The sequence below is a fragment of the Vicugna pacos genome, chromosome 24 (assembly GCF_048564905.1).
Source record: "Vicugna pacos chromosome 24, VicPac4, whole genome shotgun sequence".
NCBI lineage: Eukaryota > Metazoa > Chordata > Mammalia > Artiodactyla > Camelidae > Vicugna > Vicugna pacos.
The window spans coordinates 12,380,139-12,403,456 of NC_133010.1; the positions used below are offsets into that span (position 1 = coordinate 12,380,139).

Genomic DNA, 23,318 nt, shown 5'->3' on the forward strand with positions numbered 1-23,318 from the left:
TAAAATTACTCAGTGAGAGAGATTTGCTTTCAGAGATTATGAAATGAAGTGGTTTTCAAGTAACTGAAATTCCGAGAGAATCTTCAAAGTAATTTTTAATTTGATCTCTTCTTGGACAAACACTTGGCAAATGTCCAGATGAAATGTCAAATATGACTTCTTTATCCAAAATGTTTAAGAAGAATTAATCTCAATCTTGGGAAGGCATGTATACAATGGTAAACTAATAAGTAAAAAAAAACCAAATAGCAATCTGTGGTTATACAAATGCATAATTGCAAAGTCACATGCACCTTTGAGTAACAATACAGAGGTATCTTGTGCACCCATCACACAGTGGAATGTGGCATTTCAGTTGCCATGTGGAAAGATATTTTGGGTTTTGAATAATACAAGTGAGAAGTTACAGACTCTTAATTTGAAATATATGAAAGCTGTATCATTGTGTTGTCTTATATTTATTTAATAAATAGAAAACTCAGACAAAATATTAATGGAACATGAAAAAAAATAAATAAGAAGTGAATTCAATAGACATTTTGATACTGAGAAGGAAATGACTTATAATAAAAATTGTCAGGTCTTACTAAGGGCAGTTATTTCTTTGGAAGGAAGAAAAACACAGTTAATGAAGAGAAATGAATTATAGTAACACATTGGGAAAAGATTTAAATTTCATATTGGATTTGACAGAAAATACTAATATCAATGAAGAAGACATAAAACTCATAAATGTCACTTTAATGAAGACGTCAGTCACTTTCCAGGAAAACTTAAGATGCCCAAATATGAAAGGAACTTGATTGAGAGTTTTCCCAACTGAAAGCAATGTAACAATTTGCATGATATTAGCAATATTTAATTTGGAGAACATAGAAACGTTTCTAAACTGCCAACAAAAAGAGACACATTTCCATCAGATACGCTAAAGACTGAATTATTTTTCTAGTCTCTCTATAAAATATGATAATACAAAGTCATTGTCATGTGAAGAAGTGTTTGCAGAGCATGCAGCCAAGAAATGTGGCAAGAAACAGTCTTAGAGTTGCGGCAGGGAGTTACTTATTTTTAAAAATATTATTTTTCTGCATTTTCTGTGGTTTGTAGCATTTGCTTTTTGGATTTTATAATTTATTGTGATTTTTCTCATTTTAAGTAAATCTTCACTTTTCTAAGTTTTCAAATACACTCTCTTTCTGCAGATTTTATAATTTTCAGACCTCAAAAAACTTGTATCTATTCAATCCTATGAGCCTAAAACAATGCTCTAAGTATTAAGTAATGCTTCTTTAAATGTTCTTGAATAAATGATTGTCCTGTAAAAATTCAAAGTGGAGGAGATAAATTAATTATAAAATATATACATTTTAAAATTCATTTTGAAAGTTTAAAATGTATTTAAAAATAGAGAATATAATACATGGAACTATACCCATCATTCAAATTCAATAGCAATTCCCCAGACTTGCCATGTTTTTTACTTTTTCATTTTTTTCTTTTTTTTCCTGCAATATTTGAAAGCAAATTCTAGGTATCCACATCATTTCATCCCTTCATACCTCAATATGTGCCTCCAACAAATGTGGACATTTTCTTACGTAAATATTTAATTAACCAAATGTTAGGTCGTTACATCTAACAAAATTAATAAGAATTCAGTGTTACCAGTTTATACTCTCATCTGTAAGTCAGATATTCCCAATTTTCTCAAAATTAGCTTTTTGCATTGGTTTTTATTTGAATCATGATACAAGCAAGGCAAACACATTTCAGTTTAATAAATCTTTGTAAATCTCTTCTAATATGTCACATTTTTTTCCTGTGTCAATAACATATTGCCTGAAACAAAGTCAGTTGTCCTGTACAATGTCTCATGTTTTAGATTCATCTGTCTGCTTTCCCTGATGTCTTTTAAGTTGTTATTTTATCTGCCTTATTTCCTATAAATGGAAATTAGCTTCAGACTAGTGGTTCTCAAACTTGCGCTGCATCAGAATCCCCTGGAAGGTATGTTAAAACACAGATTATGGGTCCCCGAACTGTCTGATTCAGGTGGTCTGGAATGGGGACCGATAATGTACATTTCTAAGTTCCCAAGAGATGCACTTACTGCCGATCTGACTAGAACACTTTGAGAACCACAATATCTAGACTAAAGTTTGATTAGATTCAAATTCTTTTTTTTTTGTTTTTTCATGAGCTTACTTCTTAATTTATGCTGTATGCTTCATTTTGCATCACATCAGAAAGCACACAGTATCTGGTCATCACACTTTTAATGATGTTAAGATTTCCTGGTAGATTCAGTAATCAATAACTGATATTTTAAAAAACAACTGAATTCAGTGAAGTTGAAAGATACACAATCAACAGACAGAAATCTATTGCATTTGTACACATCAATGATGAACTATCAGAAAGAGAAATTAAGAAAACAGTCCATTTACAATTGTATCAAAAAGAATAAGATACTCATGAATAAATTTAACCAAGGAGGTGAAATGCTTGTGCACTAAAAACTAGGAGACATTGATGAAAGAAGTTGAAGACACAAATGAATGGAAAGATATGTGCTCATGGACTGGAAGAATTAATACTGTTAAAATGTCCATATTACCCTAAGCGATGTACAGATTCAATGCAATCCCTATCAAAATTCCAATGGAATTTTTCACAGAAATAAGAAAAACAATTCTAAAAAATTTATGGAACCACAAAACCAAAGCAATCTTGAGAAAGAAGAGGAACGCTGGAGGCATCTTACGTCCTGCTTTCCGATTATCTTACAAGGCTATCGTAATCAAAACAATACGGTATTTGCGTAAAAACACACATAGATCAATGGAACAGATTAGAGAGCCCAGAAATAAACCCATTTTAATAGCTGTATAATGGTGCCCCACTTTTGTTTTAATTTGCATTTCCCCAGTAACATGTCCTGGGGAGCGTCTTTTCATATGCCTGTCTGCTATCTGTGTATCTGTGTATCTTCTTAGGTGAGGTGTCTCTTAAGGTCTCTGGCCCGTATTTTAATCAGACTGTTTGTCTTCTTACTGTTGACTTACATACAACTTTATATTTTGTGGGTAACTGTCCTTTAATAGATGCATCTTTTGCAGATATTTTCTTTCAGTCTGTGGCTTATCTTCATTCTCCCATTTATTAAGACCAAATACCTTGTAGAAAAGGGAAAACTGTAGTCTTCAATGCCTACTCTGTAGAGAACCCTCCTTGGATGCTGTGAGGAAAAAGGCAGAAGGCTATGGTTTGATTCGTATTTCGGTCTAGCTTGAAGGCAAATGCATGTTAACATGAAAAGAGAAGCAGATGGCAGTGGTGGTGTTTAATGCTATGTCAAATGCCAGTGCATATTAAGAGTTTGCAGCAGAGGGAGAGATTGAAGTAGACTGAGGTGGAGGTGGGAATCTTTGGGGAAATTGAACTTAATCGGTTTGGCCTTAAAAGCTAATTTGATCTTCAACGGTGAGACAGGCTAGAAATGATACTCCATCTAAGAAACAGAATTCAGAGTTATAAAAATTTTGGTTTATATTGTAGAAGAAAAAAAACAAACATTGCTCATGCTCTAGATTTAGATCCTGAATACTCTCAGATCTATGATGGAGTTTTTCTTTACCTTGAGTAACCATATTAGTAATACTCCATATTTCCAAGTGGTGGTGTTTGTAGCAGACAGCTGGCTTGTGTGTCTCATGTCATGTCTAGAAAGAATAAACTAGCCCAGCACATTTGCATTCAGATAAGTGTATCATAACATTTTAAAAACATTGCATGTTGCCTTTTAAAAAGTATATATGATATGTTTTTCAAACCTGTGGAATATCTGCCTTGTATTTTATTAGGTAATCCCATCTTGTTGGTGATTTGAACTGTAAATTGTAACTTCATCTTTAATGTCAGTGATCTACTCTAGTTTTTGTTAGCCCTATTCTGCTTATTACAGGAATATTATATTAGTACAGTCCTTAAAGCAGGCATCGCATGTGTTATCATTGCACAGAGGCATTTTCGAACACTGCTGATTTAAAATTTCCCATTTAAAGGTCTTTCCAAAGCATTTGATTTTGTTGAAAGATTTGAGGATAGCCGGTGTTATTCACAGAAATATTACTATTTAGCTGGGGCCGCCTATGTCTCTGAGTCAACATGTATGAAATTTGGGTCATTAATTTGACCTTGTTAATGATGGATTTCTGTACCACTCCAGGCTCAGCTGCAAATGACCAAACCTCAGATTTAAGCAGAAGTACAAAGGGGAAGGGGGACGGAGAGGATGTCGTATCCCACACAGCGAAGGGTCCACGGGTTCATTTCAGGCACAGTTGAATCTGGACACTCCAGTGATGTTATCAGGACTGTTTTTATTCTGCTTAGCTCTGCTGGATTCAACTTGATTTTGGTTACGGGCAAGCTTTCTTCTCATAGAGGTGAAGCTGAGGGTAGAAATCCTCCGGTTCCCACAGGATCAGTACTTCCACTTGGTGAAGCAGAAGCAGGGGCTCATTCTGAATGAAACAAGTGCTGGGCTAACAAAGAAGTAAGAGACACCACAGCAGGACCCATTGATCTTGGACACAGAAACCAAAGTTCGTGAAAATTGTCTCAGTTGGCATTCGTCACCTTTTACACATCACGAAGCACCAAGCTTGACCAATGATTAAGAGGAAACCAGTTCTTTTTTCCTAAACTAAAATCAGATACCATTTGAAGACTCATAGACAAATTATAAACTGATTTTAAGGCATGTTGTCTTATAAATAGCACTTGTAGGACGAATATTTTGTATAGTTCTTATTGGGCAAATCATCTACCCCTCAGTTTCCTTGTCTGTTTCAAGGATACTAGTGTAGTTTGACTAAGTTCTGAGCTCATTTCTATTTCAAAGAACATGGGATTCAGTGATTCTTTTGCAAAACTGATTACAGGTTGGGTTTTTTTTTTTTTTTGGAATATGTATATTGAACGGAAACAGTAATTGCTCTCGAAAAGCTGAATTCAATGAATCTACAGTGATGGAAATGTTCTAGGTGGCTATTGAGCACTTGAAATGTGACTGGTGTGACTGAGGAAATGAATTTTTAATTTGATTTAATTTTAATTAATTTTCATTTACAGTAAAAGGGCCACAACTCTGGCATTATCAACTCATTGAAACCAGATTTTTTTGAGACACAAGTAGAATGAAAAACAAAGCGAAGTGGCTCAGCTTGTGCAAGGAATTTCAAAGCAGCGATCTCCCCCTTTCTTTTCAGTCCCCTGCGCATAGCTATTCAAGCTACGACTCCGGCAAAAATGAGAGTGTAGACCGGATGGCCGAGGACCTGTCTCTGAACAGGGGGGATGAGGATGAAGACGACCACGACGACCACGAGGACCCTGAGAAAGTTAACGAGACCGACGGCGTTGAGGCCGAGCGGCTGAAAGCTTTTAATGTGAGTCCTGCCACCCTCCCCGTGTGGCTGAATTTTCACCACTCCACTTTCATGTTGTCGCTTGTTGGTAAACGTGGATATTTTAGAGACACGTTTGTTTAATTTGCAGAAGGATTTAAAAAGTACATGAAACACTCTTTGCCAATCAAACACCAGAATTGCTGTGTTTTGTTTAGAATTTTAAAGCCAAATGTGAGCTGAAAACTGGAGTTGTGTTGTGTGAGTATGCATGTTTACACTGCGGATGAAGGGAGCCTCAGTTTATCCCTCCGAAGAGTCTGCCTGTCATCCGTTACCCCTCCTTCGCTATCCCGGATTACCTAATTATGCATGACAAAAGAGTCAATTGTTTCCAGAGATTATAGACTGCGCAGTGTAGCCATGTAACAGTCATATTTATTATTAATAGAGGATTTTATGGGGTGCTTAATTGTCGCAGTCTACTGTTATTTCTCGATTTTTTTCTACGCGATAGTCTAGACTTTTCTGTCTGTCTGTCTGTCTGTCTGCCTCTTTCTCTCTCTTTCTCTCTCAGTTTTTTAATCCAACCATTTAGAAAGCCTTTAAAGGGTGTTTGCTTAAAATTTCTGGCTTTCCATTGCAAAGTTCTCCAGTGCATAAACCAGAAAAGAATATTTTCCTATCGGTAGTCAAGACAGGAAGTTAGGAACAGCAGAGAGCAGCCCTCCAAACCCTTCTCCTCTGTCTCCCTCTTGCCAACAGATGTTTGTCAGGCTGTTTGTAGATGAAAACTTGGACCGAATGGTCCCAATCTCTAAGCAGCCCAAAGAAAAGATCCAGGCTATCATTGACTCATGCAGGCGACAATTCCCTGAGTATCAAGAGCGTGCCCGAAAACGCATACGTACTTACCTCAAGTCCTGCAGGCGGATGAAAAGAAGTGGTTTTGAGATGGTGAGTTCTGAATTAAAACACAGCCCTAGATTCCATCAAAACCCCACATGTAAACCATGACACGATTTTTTTTTCCATCTTAGTGTCTTTTTAATTTTGTCCATAACGTCAGGTCCAAGGGGGTTTCGTTTCCTTGTTTGTTTTTTTTTTTCCCCTCCTTTTCATCTCCCTGAAGTATTTATCCCCTTTGTTGATTGAATAAGGAATACCTCTTGAGACCAGTGCTCGCAGGCCCACACGGCGCCGTGTCGTAGGCAATGAGGGGGATGTGAGTGGACACCAGAGAGACCCAGCGTCTCATTCATGTGTGTTTTCTTTCTGTCATGACTGACGCAGATCTAAGGTGTGTCGTGTCTTGAACTGAGACACCAGTGGTTGCTTTAGATGGCACGTGATAATGGATTTCTCTGGAACAAAAAGAAATGAGTGGATCTCTTTAAGTAATACTGTTTTCATACCAACAGTTAAACAAATAGCAGGTCACGAAAATAAAGATCGGGAATGAAATCCTTCTGTGAAAAATAAGGCTTTTGGGCACTCGGTGTGTTTATGTGCTTGTGGATAATTAACATGAGCTTTTATAATCCTCTGGGCTTTATAGATGGATGATACTACGCTGGTGTTAGATTAATTTTGGGTGGAAATGAGGTATCAATGGTTTTTGAACTTTCTTCTCTCTCACCTTGATCGGATTGTTACACCTAGAAGCAGTTTTTACAGAGAACTTTTTTCATTTCTTTCTATTTTTATTTATGTGAGTGAACATGTATTAGGAATGTTCTGAAACTGTTTCATTTCTACTTTTGAGAAGGCTCCGTAAAAGCCAAGGCTGTGAGTGTTTGTCATGAGTGCCTCTAATTTATTAGGTGTGATGGAGCAGGAGTTGGTGTAGATAAATAAAGGAGAGGCTTCAGAGTGTGTCGTATATGAGAAATAACTTCAGATACAAATGAAATGAATGACAAGTAATAAATCCTCCAGTATCAATTTTTCTACAAAAGAGAAATGACTGTTTCTTATACAGAGGGTCTGCCCAGATGGTCACTAGCGCAAGGCTCGGACCCCAGGGATCTTGGTCCCAAGTTATGGTTTCACCACTTTGTAACTGTGTGACCCGGGCAGGTTACTTCAACTTCTTGTGCTCAGGTCCCTCCCCCAGAAGTGAGAACAGCTCCTAATTTATAGAGGAGAGAATTATACAAGGTGTCACACATAAAGCTCAACAAGCCATTTCTGACACACAGTAACCACTCAGTAAGTCTTAACTCTGAAAACATAATCCACCAAGTATTACTTAATCCATCATCTGAAAAATAGCTATCTAGAATGAGTGTTTTATAGAATCACAGAACACCGCATTTAAGTCCTCACTTCTCAGAGTAAGTGTATTAAAGCTGGAGTTGGTGGTGCCTAAGTCATTTAAAAATAAAATGGTATAACTATGCCCAATCAAGTTAAATTATGACAGCTGAGGTCATATATGGCATAAGAGAGAAGGACAGATGGCTTGAATAACATATAGCTCTTTCCCTCATTACTGAATTATTTTAAAATTATTATCACTTACTCAATAGGAGAAAAATGACAGATAAAAAGGATATCTAACCAGGAATAAAAGCCTAGAATCCGGGCTTTGACATCTGGTTCATCATCAAATTGGCATTTGATGTAAAATTCCATCTGAGACTAAATATGTCTCATTTAGTGCACAATGCACAGTATATATTTTTGCCTTTCAGTAACAATAAGGATAATAATGCCATATATCAAAGTTTTTATTCTACCAGCATCTGGCACTACTATTTCTTTTTAATCTTTTTATGTTATTTAGAGATTCTTTTCCTACAGTAAAATTTATCTTATTTTCCATGGTATAATTTTTTGTACTAATCATTCTTTAAGGGAAAAAAATCATTGTCATATAGAATTCTGAATTTCTCTAAGGTCTATTTGAGATAATCGCCATTTTTTAATTAGTTGCATTTATTTGCCAAATATGGACATGTATTTGTTGTAAACCTTGTGCTATTTATAGAGAAAGACAAAAAGTTAACATAATACAAAATCAAGTAGGTTCATGCACTAATCTTGAAGGAAATAATGCTGGAAAGAAATGCTGCTGTATTTAATTTTTAAAAATTTTCACTTGTTCATCTTCTTACTCATTTATTCATTATATGTGTAATGTACATGACATCGTACAAAGTAATGAGAACTATAAGAGATGCCTGACTTGTTTATTAGGAAATTTTAACGTGTTCCCTGATCATCATGATTTGTTGAGGTTACAAGTTGTGGGAAGTGAAATGCTTAAGTAATAATACAAAGCCTAATGTAAATAAATGTTAATGAACAGCACGGATGAATACTGATATCCAGTTTAGCCCCCTTTTAAAAAATACATTAATGTACTACTGGAAATAATAATTAAATTCACCACCTAGTTAACACGTGCAATTTTGATTGGCTTATGTATCATTGTCATGGAGCGTGTCATCATTTTGAACACTCATCCTTTTTTAGAACAGATAGAAAAAGGCATGACTAGGGCAGATAGTAATTACAACTAAGTATTTTGCATTCATATTTTTGCCCTTGTAATTTTAAATTTTAATGTTAGATAACATTGAAAATTCTTTTCTTGTGTTTGCTCTAAGTAGACATGGAGAAAATGTGTCATTTTTAATATACGATTATTTTTACATGCAGATTATTTTGCAATACCTAGTATGTCAACCAGGCAACCTAATGAAGTTTTTAATTTTGTACATTATTGCAAATTGTAGGATTATTTGATAGGGGACTCTGTATTGTAAGATGAAAATGGCATTCAGCAAGCTTAGCTCGTCCAGTTACTTAGGGTCCCTAAGCCAACAGACCCTGTAAGCAAAACAAAACACAAAATATTGAATTATATGTTTTCTGCTGATTTTGATTAAGAATTCAAAGAGATGTTCTCATAGAAGTGGTTTATCACAACTTATATTAGTGCTATACTTGAGAATCTTGGCATTCACTTTGACTAGTTTTCTCCTATTGTTAATACAAAATCTATGTATGTTTAATTATTCTGCAATATCCCTAAAGAATTTACAACACAGATGCTTTGTGTTGGCTTCATTGAGTGCATGCAAATATTAGAATGTTAAGCATTCTTATTTCATTGGAATTATCAAGACCCACAGGTTAGATTGACCAATTCTCTGTTCCCAATCATCTCAAATCATAAAATCTTCAGTGTTGAAAATAAAGGGTATGTTTCATGAAAAATAAATCTAATAAGTTTGATACAGAGTACTGTCTTAGTGTTCATTAGACTTGAAGAACGCTGTGAGTTAAGCAGCCATTCTATTAATCCTTAGACAAATACATCGAATTGTTATTGATCCCATTGTGCAGTGTCGACTCTCAAATTACTTCAGCTAATTTTCTGAAGAGTATTTGTTGATTGTTCCAGAAAAGAGAGATATTTCTCCAGGGTGTCCTGACGTTAAATTCAAGAGCACCTGTAATAGGATCATAAAAGCAAAGCTTTATGAACAAGGTGGGGTTGGCTCATACCTGAGTGTTATCTGTATCATGTGATATGATTTTTCTTTTTATTTTTCTGAATTTGCATTATTTAGAGACTCTTTTACCATACTGCATACATTTAGATGTACTTTTATAAAACTCAAATGAAAATATTTAGGGGCGATAGTTTAAGAGACTTCCAGTCCATCTTTCCTCCTATATCTCGTATTTTGCCGCTGTACCAAGTTACATCAAGTAGCTAAGATATTTGAATTTAATAAACTCAGCTTCTTGAAAAAAAATTACCTATTTACTTGCTTTTTAATATTATGTAATTGACTGTTTGAAGAATTAAGTCTCAGGCTATTTTTTGTAAAAGTTTACCAGGGACGTTGTCCATTAGGCTACTTAATGTCCACTATAAATGATCTCATTTCAGAGCCCTGTTTTAGAATGTAATGAAAAAAATGTGTTTCTCTTGCACAAATAGAGCACTTTTATGTTTTCTCATCATCAGGATGATTGTAAATTAGTATGTTCACTTTTGTGCCTGTCGAGAAGTTCAGAGCCCAAATCTTCATAAGGTCCCAATTATCTTTTTGTTTCATTCGTTTAAGTGTACATATTTCCTTGGTGTCTCTGAGATCTATTTTGGGAGGAAAAGAGATAAAAATTTAAAAACAAATGTGTCAATAATCTAATTATGGAAACATCCATACTTTCCTGCTATCTTCTACATTCTTTTGTCATAGTGTTTCTTTTTAATTACATCCTGTAATACCCTCCTCTGTAATTTCGATATCTGACCTTCTGATTTCACAGTTCTTTCATTGGAAAATCAGTATCTAATATTTAGGAAATAGTTCATTTTTTGAAGGAATTTTATCACATCCTTTGCTTCTTGTCTAATGCAGATTAACGGAGAGAGATCAGAATTCGTTTTCAGTTCGCAGCTTTCCTCGTATCGTAGGCGTTGCAAAAGCTACAGTGACACTTGCTGTTCATTCTTTAGCAAACAGCTATTATTTAAAAAAAGAATTCAAGTGCTTCTTTAAACTAAAAATTTGATTGAAACTGTACCTACCCCTTCATACAAGATCTTGATTAAAAACTTTATACCTGTGCATCCACTGTTTTTCACACTGTTCTTCATGCATCATGGGTACGGATGTGCAGGTTTCTCTCTTTGTGACCAGTTAAATTAATTGATGCTAATCAGCAAACACATTTTTGTTTGAATTTCCCACCTGCTGTTTATAACATTGTTTGCCCTCTCTTTGGTAGATGCCATCTACCATCCCCCAACCTACTTTCGTACCACCCCCTAAGTTCTTTATTATAGTATTTCTTTTCAGTTACATCCTAAAATACCCTCCTTAGTAATTATGATATCTAATCTTTTTTCTTTTTTTAAACAGAGGTATTGGGGATTGAACCCAGGACCTCGAGCATACCAAGCACACGCTCTGCCACTGAGCTCCACCCCACCTTCAATATCTAATCTGAACTCACAGTTCTTTCTCTTTCTCAGTTTCACTGATCTGCATCTCGATTTTGCTTTAGTCATTATTAGCATGGATCTACTTTAGTCTTTACTATCACTCAGAGAGCCTGCACAAGCAATATTACAAATTTTTGCAGTCATCTAATGTATTTCAAGTACTCCCTGCTGTCTTTACAGCGGAAGTGTCCTGGGCTTATCAACTCTGGCTAGGCTGCTGCCTCTGCTCCCCTGTCATCTGTCCTCCTTCAGAACGTTGCTCCATCGACCATCTCAACAGTCACATTTTCAGTTTTCCCTTTCCACTGAGTTTTCCCTTTTTGTCTCTTCTGCCTTAAAAAAAAGTCCCCTGATTCCAAAAATATATATAATCTTTTAAATTCTCCCCTACAGTCTTTCTTCGAAGACTCAGTGAGTCCATCTTTCTTTGCCAGGTTTCCTGAAAGGTTATTTTGTATTCACAAATTGTATGTTAGGGTATGGCTTTTTAAAACATAGTCCTATGTGATGTTTCTGAGTCTCCATTTTTCTAAAGGAGAGGGCTGTTGAGGTATTACTATTACATGTGATAATGTAAAATAAAATGTTTTACATGTAATCTGGCCTCTTCCTACCCTGCGAATATGCTCAATCATTTCCTTTAGTGCCTTCAGTTATCACGCAGGACTGCTGCTCCTTCCTTCGGTGTGTGCTGTCTTGGTCCACTGACTTTCCCTGACTTAGGGTTCATGGGTACTGTTCTCTCTTGAGTTACTAAATGTATTAAAGTTGAAGAATTTTTAATATAGTGTATAGATACAGAAGTGTAAAGAACATAGCCATCATGGTTGTCAGATTTACTCATCAATGGATCTTTTAGTTTTAGCAAAATGTTGACCGGATTCTTGCAGAATACCCCTCACACATGTTGCTCCCTTCCCTCTACAAATACAGGCAAATCCTGAGTGAAATATAACATTTTTAAGATATATAAATAAGTTGGAAAAAAAACAAATTCCTAAGCCTTAAAATTAATGGGGGAAAAAAGACTCATAGCCCTTAATTTGATACAGTAATAGACTAGGAAGATAGAAAAAGTAAACTTAAGCCCAAACAGATCATGGATGGGATTCAAATGCCAGCTCAAGTTGAGGAGATGTGGATTTTGGTTTGGGACTAGGCAGAAACATGAGTGGAGAACTGTATATAAAGCTTGGACCGTGGAAGGATTACTCTTCCATTAAAGGGGAAGAAAAAACATCAAATTACAACTTCAAAAAACTAAATGATAAGCATTACAAATTTTGGAATTAAAACCTTACTAGATGGGTTAAATAGCAGATAAGATGATTCAACCAAAGAGAAAATTGAAAAACTGGAACAGAGAACTATGGAAATTATTCACAGAAAGAAAATAGAGAAGGAGAATTTGAGGGAAAAAAGTTAACTTGAGGAATAGAAAGTTATAGATGTAATGGACATTCCAAAGGAGAAGTTAGAAGAAGGACAACATTCAAGCAAATGAGGAGGAAGATTTTTTCAGAATTGATTAGACCACGGATACTAGGTACAGAGAAATAGACCAGTTCTGAGCAGTACAAATAAAAACAAATCCACACCTTTGTTCATTAGAAAAACTTACAGCAGACCCAAGAGATTCTTAAATGTCTTCCAGAAGAAACAAGAAATTATCCCAAACAGAAAAATAGACTGAACACAATTCTTGTCCTCAACATAGATGTCAGAAGACAGTCTTCAAAGTATTAAGCAAAAAAGGTCTTCAAAATTTTTTTAGAGAAACTGCTTTTAAATTGACACACCTGCACCCCGCTAAACTGTACCTCCAGAGCGAGAAAGAGAAGGATGCTTCAAACAGCTACTGAGATGACCAACCACAGGCTGTCTCTGGGGGACCTAAAAGGTGCTCTGTGAAGATGGAAACACACTAGAAGGAGTCACTGAAAAATTAGCAGCATTGCTGAGCAAACCTGAAGAAAAGCACCTTGGTTTTCGTCAATGGGTCTTGGTTCTCAGCCATGTTTCATCAGTTGTGACCTTGTATCCCTGAACTCTGGATCCCTTTCATGGGAAAAATGGGAATAAATCACACGTATCGTATACATGAAAACCAGCAACACTTGAAATAACAAATATAAAAACTCCTGCATAGCAAGTACCTGGTGTCTGAGGAACATGGTAAAAGGCGATCTAATCTGAAAGTGTGTTCCACTGCTCGCCAGGAAACCCTTGCTGCCTCAAGCTGCTGGACTCCTTGGAGGACAAAAGTCAAGTATGTCTTTAGCTATTGACAACCCACTTCTAGCTAAGAGCAGCCTTAGATCTTTCTTTCTTCCATGTGCAAACTGTACTTTGTGGTACTTTCATAGTTTTATTTTATCCTGTCTTATATTCCTGTTATTTCTTTATGAGCCTTAGCTCCCTAATAAGCAGTTCTGTTCCTTGACCTGCTGTGCTTAACTTGTTCATCTCTGTATCATCCGCTGTGTCTTAGACAGTACCACTAGGTGCTCAGGAAAGCTGCTCGGTCCATGTTCAATTCAATTGAATTGAAGTTGTTGAATGAAAGATGAGTGAATGAGTGGACATTTACCAATGTGCTACTTTGTAGCGGAAATTAATTGGATGGTAAGCCAGTGTGTATTATGTGCTCTGTGTTCCACAGAACTCTGTAGTTGGTATTTCAGTTTTAAAAACATTATAATGAGTTTAACTAGGTCCCATTTGTTTATTTTTGCTCTTATTTCCATTGCCTGGGTAGACTGCTCTAGGAGAACATTGCTAAGATTATGTCAGAGGATGTTTTGCTGACAAAAGGTTGAATCCACAATAAACACGTTTCATTACGTGTGTATTATATCCTGTGTGCTAGGCATTGATAACAGAGACAGTGTTGAATCTATCTCTGTATCTTTGGGCTTGATACAGTTCCTAACATAAGTGCTCATTAAGTATATTTCTTGAATAAACTTGTAACTTGATGTACCTTACTTCATGGAATTCTAACAACTGCCCCGTGATAGATTATTTTTCCTATTCATAGTTTATTGACTGAACATCAGTTTTGCTATTCATAAAAATAGAAATAATGATATTTGGCAGAATGAGTGAGGCTCAGAGGGATTAAAGAGCAGATTGCAGGTAGCTGATTACACAGTAGCATCCAGGTCTGTCTGACTTAGTTGCTGAACTGTCACTTTATTTCACTGGTGTCTACAAATGAAGCTACCTGGTCCATAGATGGGGTGTCCCTCAGGAGCTGCAGTTTTTCACACTGTAACAATTTTGTGTTCCAGCATAGATACACCATTTGGGGGGAGTCATAAGATATGCATATCATCCAAGCTGCAAAATTCTGAAATTATGTATTTTATAAAATAACAGGATTAGAAGAAATCACGTTAATTTAGGGCCCTACCAAAACTGAATCATTTGTTTTCATTATTTTGAAAAAAAATGCATTCTACTTAAAAATCTCGGGTTGGGTGTCACAATTGCTCCCGATCTGGCGTGATTAAGCTATACTTAAACACTGGACTCCAGAGCATCAGCAAGTTAACCCATGAACAAAAGCTTATGTTCGTGATTTCTTTTTACTTTTTTTATAATTATAAAAACAGACAAACAACCCTGCAGCATCCTAAATGTATAACAAAAGTTCAGGAGACCAAAACCGGAGTAGTTTGTTGGTTTGATGGAAGGTTTTACATGCACATAGAAGGAAAGACACATTTACATTGTGCCAGCAGCAATCACATCTCAAATCCCCAATTAAAATGTGACTTTTAAACTCCACCATCTCCATGTGACTGTTTAGCCATCTGTTTAATGAAACACGCACCAATGATTTGGGCTTGGATAATTATTACAATAAGAACAGTGCTGGGGGAAGATCAGCTCATCCCAGTTAAGAATGACAGTTAATTATGAAGAGATAATTAATGTGGGCTAGTTAGCAATATCTCACATCCAGGAAAGAAATAGGTAACAAATCTCAATCTTGGTATATAGATCGTGTAGAGTGTGAGATTATGTACATTTTTGAATCATTTTTAAATCGTCTAAGGTATACACTGAGTAGTATGCTCACTGAGCCACATTCAATCAGAAGTGTTGTTTTTCATAAATTATCTATTGAATTCTCTGCATTTGATTCTGTTGTTGCAATAGTATTATCTCAAGTTACTACAATGGAAGAGTTTCTGTCTTATGGTCACTGTTACTGGTGTAAGAGGGGATCTTCAGTATTTATCCCCTGCTGGAAGCCCTGAGCGCATTGCCAGGAAGACACTAAGGCAGTGCTACGAAAGGAAGCTCTCCGCTGTTAAACGCGGGGAAGGAGAGTTCCCGTGAAGGTGGTTCTGAAAACTCGTACTAAATCATTGTTTTAAATTTCTCTGTGGTAAAAGTGCTTTTATAAGGAGCAAAATGGATTAATTCACTATCTTGGTCTAAGTACTTTTAAGCTGTGAAGTAGATAGTAGCCAAATTATGGAGGAAAAGTAAGCAAAAACCTTTTGTATTGAGTCTCCTGTAACCAGGCACAGCATAACTGAGCTCTGTGTGGGCTGATTACTGGCTCAGTGATATTAGAACCAAGGGGATTTGTACCAGGACTGCCTCACAGGAGAGAAAGAACTTTCCTACGCCTGGCTCCTCGTTCTCACTCTGGACGTGAGACTAAGCTGTGTTATGTGTTTTATGGACAGTCATTTCTTGGCCCTTCTGGCTGCTACAGCGTGAAAATCTTGTGACTTTAGATTGCATCTGTTTAGAACACGTGATGGAACTCACATAAGTTCCATTTTATTGTTGTTCTATCAATAAAGAAGTGTTTTAAAGAATCAATAGGAAAATATATTGGGAGGATTTCGAGCACTTTAAGAGAAGGATTTTAGGAAGATCCTAATATATTCTTTGCTTAAATGCAAAATGGAGTTCGCTGTCAGTGTCTTCCTCTGTAGGAATGCGTAATACTTAAGAGCCATAACTTTCTTTACACTCACTGAGGCCTTAGTTGTAAAAGGAAAATAAACTTTACCAGGGATTACTATTCCCAGTTTATCATCAGACATAAATATGAATTCAGGTATTTCCGCATTCATACCTGTATGATCTTGGGCAAATCGTATAGGACTTTAATTTGTTTTTTCTTCAAAATGAGTGATAAGTACTTTTATCAAAGGTTTTTTTTTTTTTGGAAGAATCAGTTAGATAACAAATCGAAGATTTTTGTGTTAATGCCTGAACATTTAATCACTCAGTGTGAGTTAAGTATTATTAACATTCGTCTTAAAATTACCTTAGGCTGAACAGAACTAGTTTTCTTCTTGGGGGTATGTATTTTATTCTGTATTTAGGATATTGCAAATTCTTTGAAAAGCACATATACATCTATTAAGCTGTCATACAGGTTTTATTCATTCATTCTGCCCTTTTCTCCAATGAACTTGAATCATGATTGAATTATATAATTGCAATACAGCCCTGTAAAGGGCTGTCTGTGGTCTGTTTTTATTTTAGCTGGCCAACAGTTTTTGTATGTAAGGGTTTTTCCCTAAAATATTTTATATTATTAACAGTAAGTGATGTAAAAGCGCTAAGTCAAGAAACCTGGCTTCTATATCTAACTCAGTTTGTCCTTAAACGAAAGATCCTTCAGACTTTAGAAACTCGGGCTGATTTATATGACCATTTACAGTTACCAGATTATGATTCTGTAATAAACTCAGAACAACTCTATTTTCAAAATGATACTGTTTAACTTCTGGCCATGTCTAATCGTGTATCTTTGTTTCTATTCATTTTTCCCACTTCCTAGGAAAGAGTGCAGGATGGCTTTATCTTAAAGTTTGATTTTTTTCCCCCCAAATCTTGAAATAATTAGGTTATCCAATGACCTTAAAAAATATCTAGCTCCACTCAGCCAGGACATTATTCTGGTTTCTGACAAGACCAATTAAATATATCCGGAAAAAAATCCAACTCTGTAATTTTCTCCAAAAAGGAAACTATATAAATTATTATGCACAACAACTTCTTGGTAAAAGTCATTTTACATTTTGTTTTTAAATATTAAAAAAGAATTTGAAAGGAAACGCTACCAACTTAGTTTAATTAAAGAGATATTTTTTACCTTGTGCTCTCTCTGTTCAACAAACTTTCAGGCGTTTAAGGAATTTGTGTGTTTATTACTACAATTTAATCAGCTTAATAAAGTTCCACAGCTTTATATATTCCTAATTTGGAATAGAGATGCCAGACAAAGAGAGAGAATAAAAATAACAGAGAACAGAAATATGTCTCTGAATTACGGGTGTTTATCAATAATTAGATAAAGAAATGGAGGCCACTGATATTTAGCTTCTGTTAATTCAGTCCCTAGAGCCAGATAAAGGGTCTAATGATGTAGCTTACAAAGGTGTGAGCTCTCACTTTGTTTGAATAATGCTAGCTACAAATAAATAATTTTTCTCTTTTCACAAGGGACTCTTCTTATTCCTATTTTTCCTATAATACCTTAGTCTCACAACATAATTCAATTGAGAAGGACATCATGTCCCCACTTCCCATGGGGTTTAGATTATAATTTTGAGCCACACCGTGGCCATCTTTTAATGAAACACTGATTTGTGTAGTTTAATGTATTTTCAGTTCTGAGCTAGAAGATCTTATTCGTATTTAGTGAAGTACAGAATGAAATGAAGACGCAATATGCACTTTGAAATTATATATACACCTTAAAGGCAACTTTTAGTTTTTTTATGTGTACCTCATTGACCCTCCTCTCTGTTCCCAGCATGCAGTCCTGGCTTTGTAATTTCCTTCTCAGAACGTTTTTGTTGCATTCTTCCTGCTACCTCAGAGGCCTCTCTTCTCATTCTTTGACAAAAAAAATAACATTCCAAACATTCTAATGCTTTATTGTCAAAATTATCTAGCCATCATTTCCGTCATCCCACAGGGTTTGCAGGTGGAGACCGCACCGTCTTTCCCACCTCTGGTCTGCAGAGGGTACTTGGAAGCTAGGAGCTTGGGGAAGTTGGCTGAGGCAGCAGCAGAAATTGCTTCCTAGTTCAAGTAAGGTCAAAGCCTGGACTTTGTTTAAACTGCTCAGATTCCACCGAGGAGTCTCTGAAAAAAAAACTGTGGTCTGAATTTAGCTGTTCTAGAATACTGTGTGAGATATAAATGCGATGGTTCAGTTCGCTAAAGCGCATTTTATGTGCCAGAGTAAGCAGAATGAATCAAGTACAATAAAGGCAAACTCACGTTCCTTAACAAAAGACGATGAAAAGATCTCTATTAATTTGGAGGCCTTAAGTTTGTATAGCATCCCTGCATATTTTGGACTCAGACTTTGAAAACCCCCAAGTAGCATGCCACTCACTGTGTGTGCTAGATTCTTAAAAGAATCTTGTAATTTCCTATTTTGCTATCTCATCTAGTTTAATTTTTACGTTACTTCTATCGTTTGCTTATCTTCATTAAAAAAAAAACATGTCGTTAAATACTTCGTCCTTCAGTTAGATGACTTTGCACGTAATTATGGGGAAAAAATGGCAAACTTTCCTGATGATCAGAAATGGTAGGGAGAATCACAAACAATCTGTAGTGAATGAGGAGCTTAGTTGGGGGGTTAATTAATTCCTATGTGGGCTCCATAGGAGGTGGATTCCCAGCATGTACCTGTTAGGTTAATAATATTAACTCGTATTTTACAAATAGAACAAAACATGTAGGCAACATACATCTCATGTCTAAAACACTGAACTTTTGTTACATCAACATTGTTTTAGGACTAACTTTTTACTTTATATTTAAGCTAAAGTAAGGATTTTTTTTTTAAGTTTTTAATCACATCAATTGTGTCACAACTTAGGCTGTGAATATTCATAGTATTTCCATATTATGATTGTTTGACATGGTCTGAGTGTCTGTCAGTTTTTCCAGCTGTTTCAGCCCTGTCACTTGTTTCTGTTTTGTTTCGTGCATTGTCACGTTATTAAAAAAAAAAATTAGAGGACTTGTTTTATTTGCGAAACGCGGTCAGCAGTCTGGCCACTGCCAGTTCAAACTCCAGCTCGGTGGCCCAGACGAAACCCTAACGGAGCCCTGGGAATGAGTGACGGAGCTGGGCAGCAGCTCCAGCCTGAGCCTCTAACTAGCTTTCATGATTCATCTCTGCAATTTCCATTTCCTCTTTCTATCGGAATAAGTTCTCTTGAAGTGAACGGTTTCTCCTGCACGTCCTATGAGATCTTCTGGGGATAGCATCGGTCTGTCAGTGATGCTGTTAATAATTTTGTCATGGTTTTTCTCTCTCTCTTTTTCTTTTAGTCTCGACCTATTCCTTCCCACCTTACCTCAGCAGTTGCAGAGAGTATCTTGGCTTCAGCCTGTGAGAGTGAGAGTAGGAATGCCGCCAAGAGGATGCGCCTGGATAGACAGCAGGTACTGGGGAGTCGCGGGGGCGGGTGACCACTGACTGTATTGCAGATGCAGCGAAATTCATCTGATTTATGCACGAGAGCGGAGTCTCTGCCATGGGTTTGCAGTACACAGAGATAGCGTTTTTCTGTCTTTGTGGTATGAATGTAAGCTTGAAAATGCAGGTTCGTGAGATCAGTGGTGTTGTAAGGACAAAAATTTTCTCCGATGAAAAACAGACAGTTGTAAAATTAATGAGTTATAATTCTCTTTCGTATCCAATTTGAAGGTTAATGACTTATTTAAGTAAGAGGCTCTCACTGATCATTTACAGTGGTTTTGGAAATTTACCTGATCATTGATGATAGTGACCTGATTGCGTTCTTTTGGGGTGAAAATGAACCTCTTTTAATTTCCTCTGGTCTACTGCCCAGTGTTGATAGATTAGACAGGGAATGGGGAAAACACAGTGTAACTTTGAAAGACTAGAAAGCCATAAAATGGGGATATAAAATAATGAAAATCTATAACCTGCGCTTACTTTTTCATTAATACGTCATTTACTGTATAACCATCAAGTTTCATCTTCCTGCATCTCGTTTCCAAGGCTGTGTACCCACGTGGTGTGGATAAGTACTTTTTTGTGCATTGTTCACTGATGTTTCACTCAGTTTTTCCCTTGATTTATTTGCATCTGCCTGTCTCTTCTTCTCATGTCTGGAATGTCTTTCTCTGTTTTCTTTTTCTCTCTATCCCTGTTTTTAATTATCCATAATAATACAACTAAATTATAATTACAATAATATGAAGTGTTCCACATAAAGAACGCTATATTCTGACTTTTTAAACTATTTTTGCAACAGGTGATCTAGGTGCTTCACTTTTCTCATTGAGGCTGGGATGAGGAGACTAAATTGTTAGCCCATGTTTTTCGTGAACCAATGAGCTTCAAAGAAGGGAAGAAAAGCTTTTCCACCCCACACTTGTCCTGCAGCCTCAGCCAGGGGTGAGGGCGGCAGCCCACGGCCTCGTCGGCAATCAGATGACACAGAGCTGAGGTCCAGCCCGAACGCATTATGGAATGTAGTCAGCTTTTCTTCCCTTTCAGCAGAAAAGTCTGGAATTTTTATGTTACCTCGGACACTCTCACTTGGACAGTTCAAAAAGATGGGCAAAGTCAGACTTCACATGTATAAATTCTATGGCACGCTCAAATGAAAAGATGATCTTTTTCTCGGTCTTTCTTATTTAGATGTTGTATCATTACTAATTCCTTAAAAACAAATAGGCCTCAGTGTTTTAGGGGACAAGTCATTCAACCTGAGACACAGAGGCAGAAAGTGAGAGGTTAGAACCAGCCCCTTGTGAGTGATGGATCTGCCACTGGCGTGTATGTGTTGTTGTTTTTGAAGGACGACGCGTGTGTTACTCGTAGGCTTGTGAAGTTTCTGAATCATGGGAGGGTTTCTTTGGTTTCTTTTCTCTGTTCAGTTCTTGCAGTCAAATTAGCTTGTAGTTTTCTAGACGGAAGTCACACAACAGCAATGGTTAAGGGCTTCCTCAGCCGTCATCACAGCAGATCCAGCCCTCAGAAAGGACGACGCAGCGTGAGTGCTGGGTGACAGTTTTTGCAGTGACTGGGGCAGATGGGACATCAGTGCTAGGCTGTGATGTAGTGCCTTTGACTCTGTTGAAAAGAACACCATCGGGGAAAAGGGGAAATGGTGTGTTAGTTGCTTGTGACAATCATAAAAGGTGAGGAAGCAGGAGGAGAAAATACTGAAAACTGATGCATTGCTAAGTTACAAAAGAAAATCACTGTTAGTAAACCAGCAGGAAACCACTGGCCCAAGACCTAAAAATATTTCGTAAGCCCCGAGCTCCCGCTACTGTGTTTTCTGTAGTACTGGTGAATTCGCTGCCACCTGTATCTCTTCATGACTTTTCCTTTGCTCTGTAGGGTCTCACTGAGTGGGCACGTTCCTAAAAGAAACATAATTGGAGCTATAAAGGGTGAGACTAGAGCCACACCAGCATGCTGGCAATTTTAATACAGACATTTTATGTTGTTGTAATGCATTTGAAGACTGTCTAATACACCACCGTCAAGACGGTTTTGAAACAGGCGGCTTTTCTTTTGTATTTCCTGCTGTATTTTTATGTCATTTGGGTTACATGTGTAAGCTTTCACAATCGCATAACCGAGAGAAACATTTTTCAATATGATTTTACGCTTAAATGTAAACATTGCGATAGTAAGTGAGATATGGCTTGAAACCTAGTTCTGTGACCTTCCAGCCCACACTCCCATACCCGTGCTGTCAGTTCTCCCCATTTTTATTCATTATTTATTTAGCATTTGTCTTTCTTATATAAAGTACGTTGGAGAAAAACAACTGTACCTTTGGGTGTTCCAGCATGTGTCTCAGCTTCGCCCTTCATCCAAGGGAGAAAATACACTATGGAAGAGAAACAAAGTACCATCTAGAGTAGTTCTTGGAATCCATTATGTTTCCTCTGTAACAGGTATAATTTTAAACAATTGAGATGGAATATACTCCTCAAGTCACCTAACTGCAGTGGGACTTACTTTCCTCATTAATCATGGCATTAACAGCAGCAGAAATACTGATGGGTGCAACCCTGTGCGAGGGGGGTTTACAAGCCTATTTTGAGTAACAGTCTTGGCTTTTAATGAAGTGGAGACACGAAGGCTTAGAGCTCTGAGGTCAGAGGTGCTCAGGCTGGAGCCCCACTTGGATCTAATCCTTGTGCTTTTTAAAATCATGTTTATAGTAAAATTAAAAAAAAATCTTTTCAGACAAACAGGCTTATTTTTGATAATTTGGGAAATAGAGAAATGTAGAAAGAAGAAATACAATTTAATCGTAATTCCGCCATTTGGTTTTATAGTATAATTCCTCATACTGCTTTTTCTATGCACAATGTGCTGTTTTAAAAAGGAACATAGCATCACATTGTGTTCCTCCATGTAGCTTAATGCTGTGAATATTTACTGTGTCACTATAAGCTTATAGTTTTTTTTAAAAAGCCAATTAATACTCCATCATGTAGTGTTTTCTAAATTATTGTTGATTTTGGGTTTTTTTTCTACCATACTTTTCTATGAAAAAGGTGTCTTGCCAATTATTTCTTCAGGATAAATCATGAGAACTGAGTCAAAAACCAGCCAAGTTTTTGAAGCTTTTGATATTCATCAGGTCCATGCCCTTAATATCTACCTTATTCATATAAAAATAAGGAATTTTGCTTGTTTTATAAACATATACCTATTTAAGGCTCATTTTAACTTCTAGGAATCTTTGATTCTTAACCAGTGGTTCCTAAACCTCTCAAACATAGTGTGTCTTTTTATGATAAACACCGTGAAATGTCCCAGTTTTGATCCTAAAATACAATTTATAGTTAACATAAATTATGCTCACAACTTAAATATATATAATGTCTTTATTTTAATATAAATAATATATGATTTATTTAACAAGTAA

General features: G+C 36.5%; 1 protein-coding gene across 13 annotated transcripts in view; it reads left to right on the forward strand.

The window, feature by feature from the left end:
• NOL4 (nucleolar protein 4) overlaps nucleotides 1–23,318 on the forward strand; it is a 244,241-nt gene that overhangs the window by 155,837 nt on the left and 65,086 nt on the right. For 8 of the 13 annotated variants that reach the window (XM_072949037.1, XM_072949038.1, XM_031690326.2 and 5 more), the window contains 3 exons: nucleotides 5,274–5,453; nucleotides 6,177–6,368; nucleotides 19,720–19,833. In XM_072949037.1, the coding sequence (XP_072805138.1) occupies nucleotides 5,274–5,453; nucleotides 6,177–6,368; nucleotides 19,720–19,833 (486 nt within the window). The remainder of the gene's footprint in view (nucleotides 1–5,273; nucleotides 5,454–6,176; nucleotides 6,369–19,719; nucleotides 19,834–23,318) is intronic. The other 5 variants (XM_072949046.1, XM_031690327.2, XM_072949045.1 and 2 more) reach the window with 2 other exon arrangements.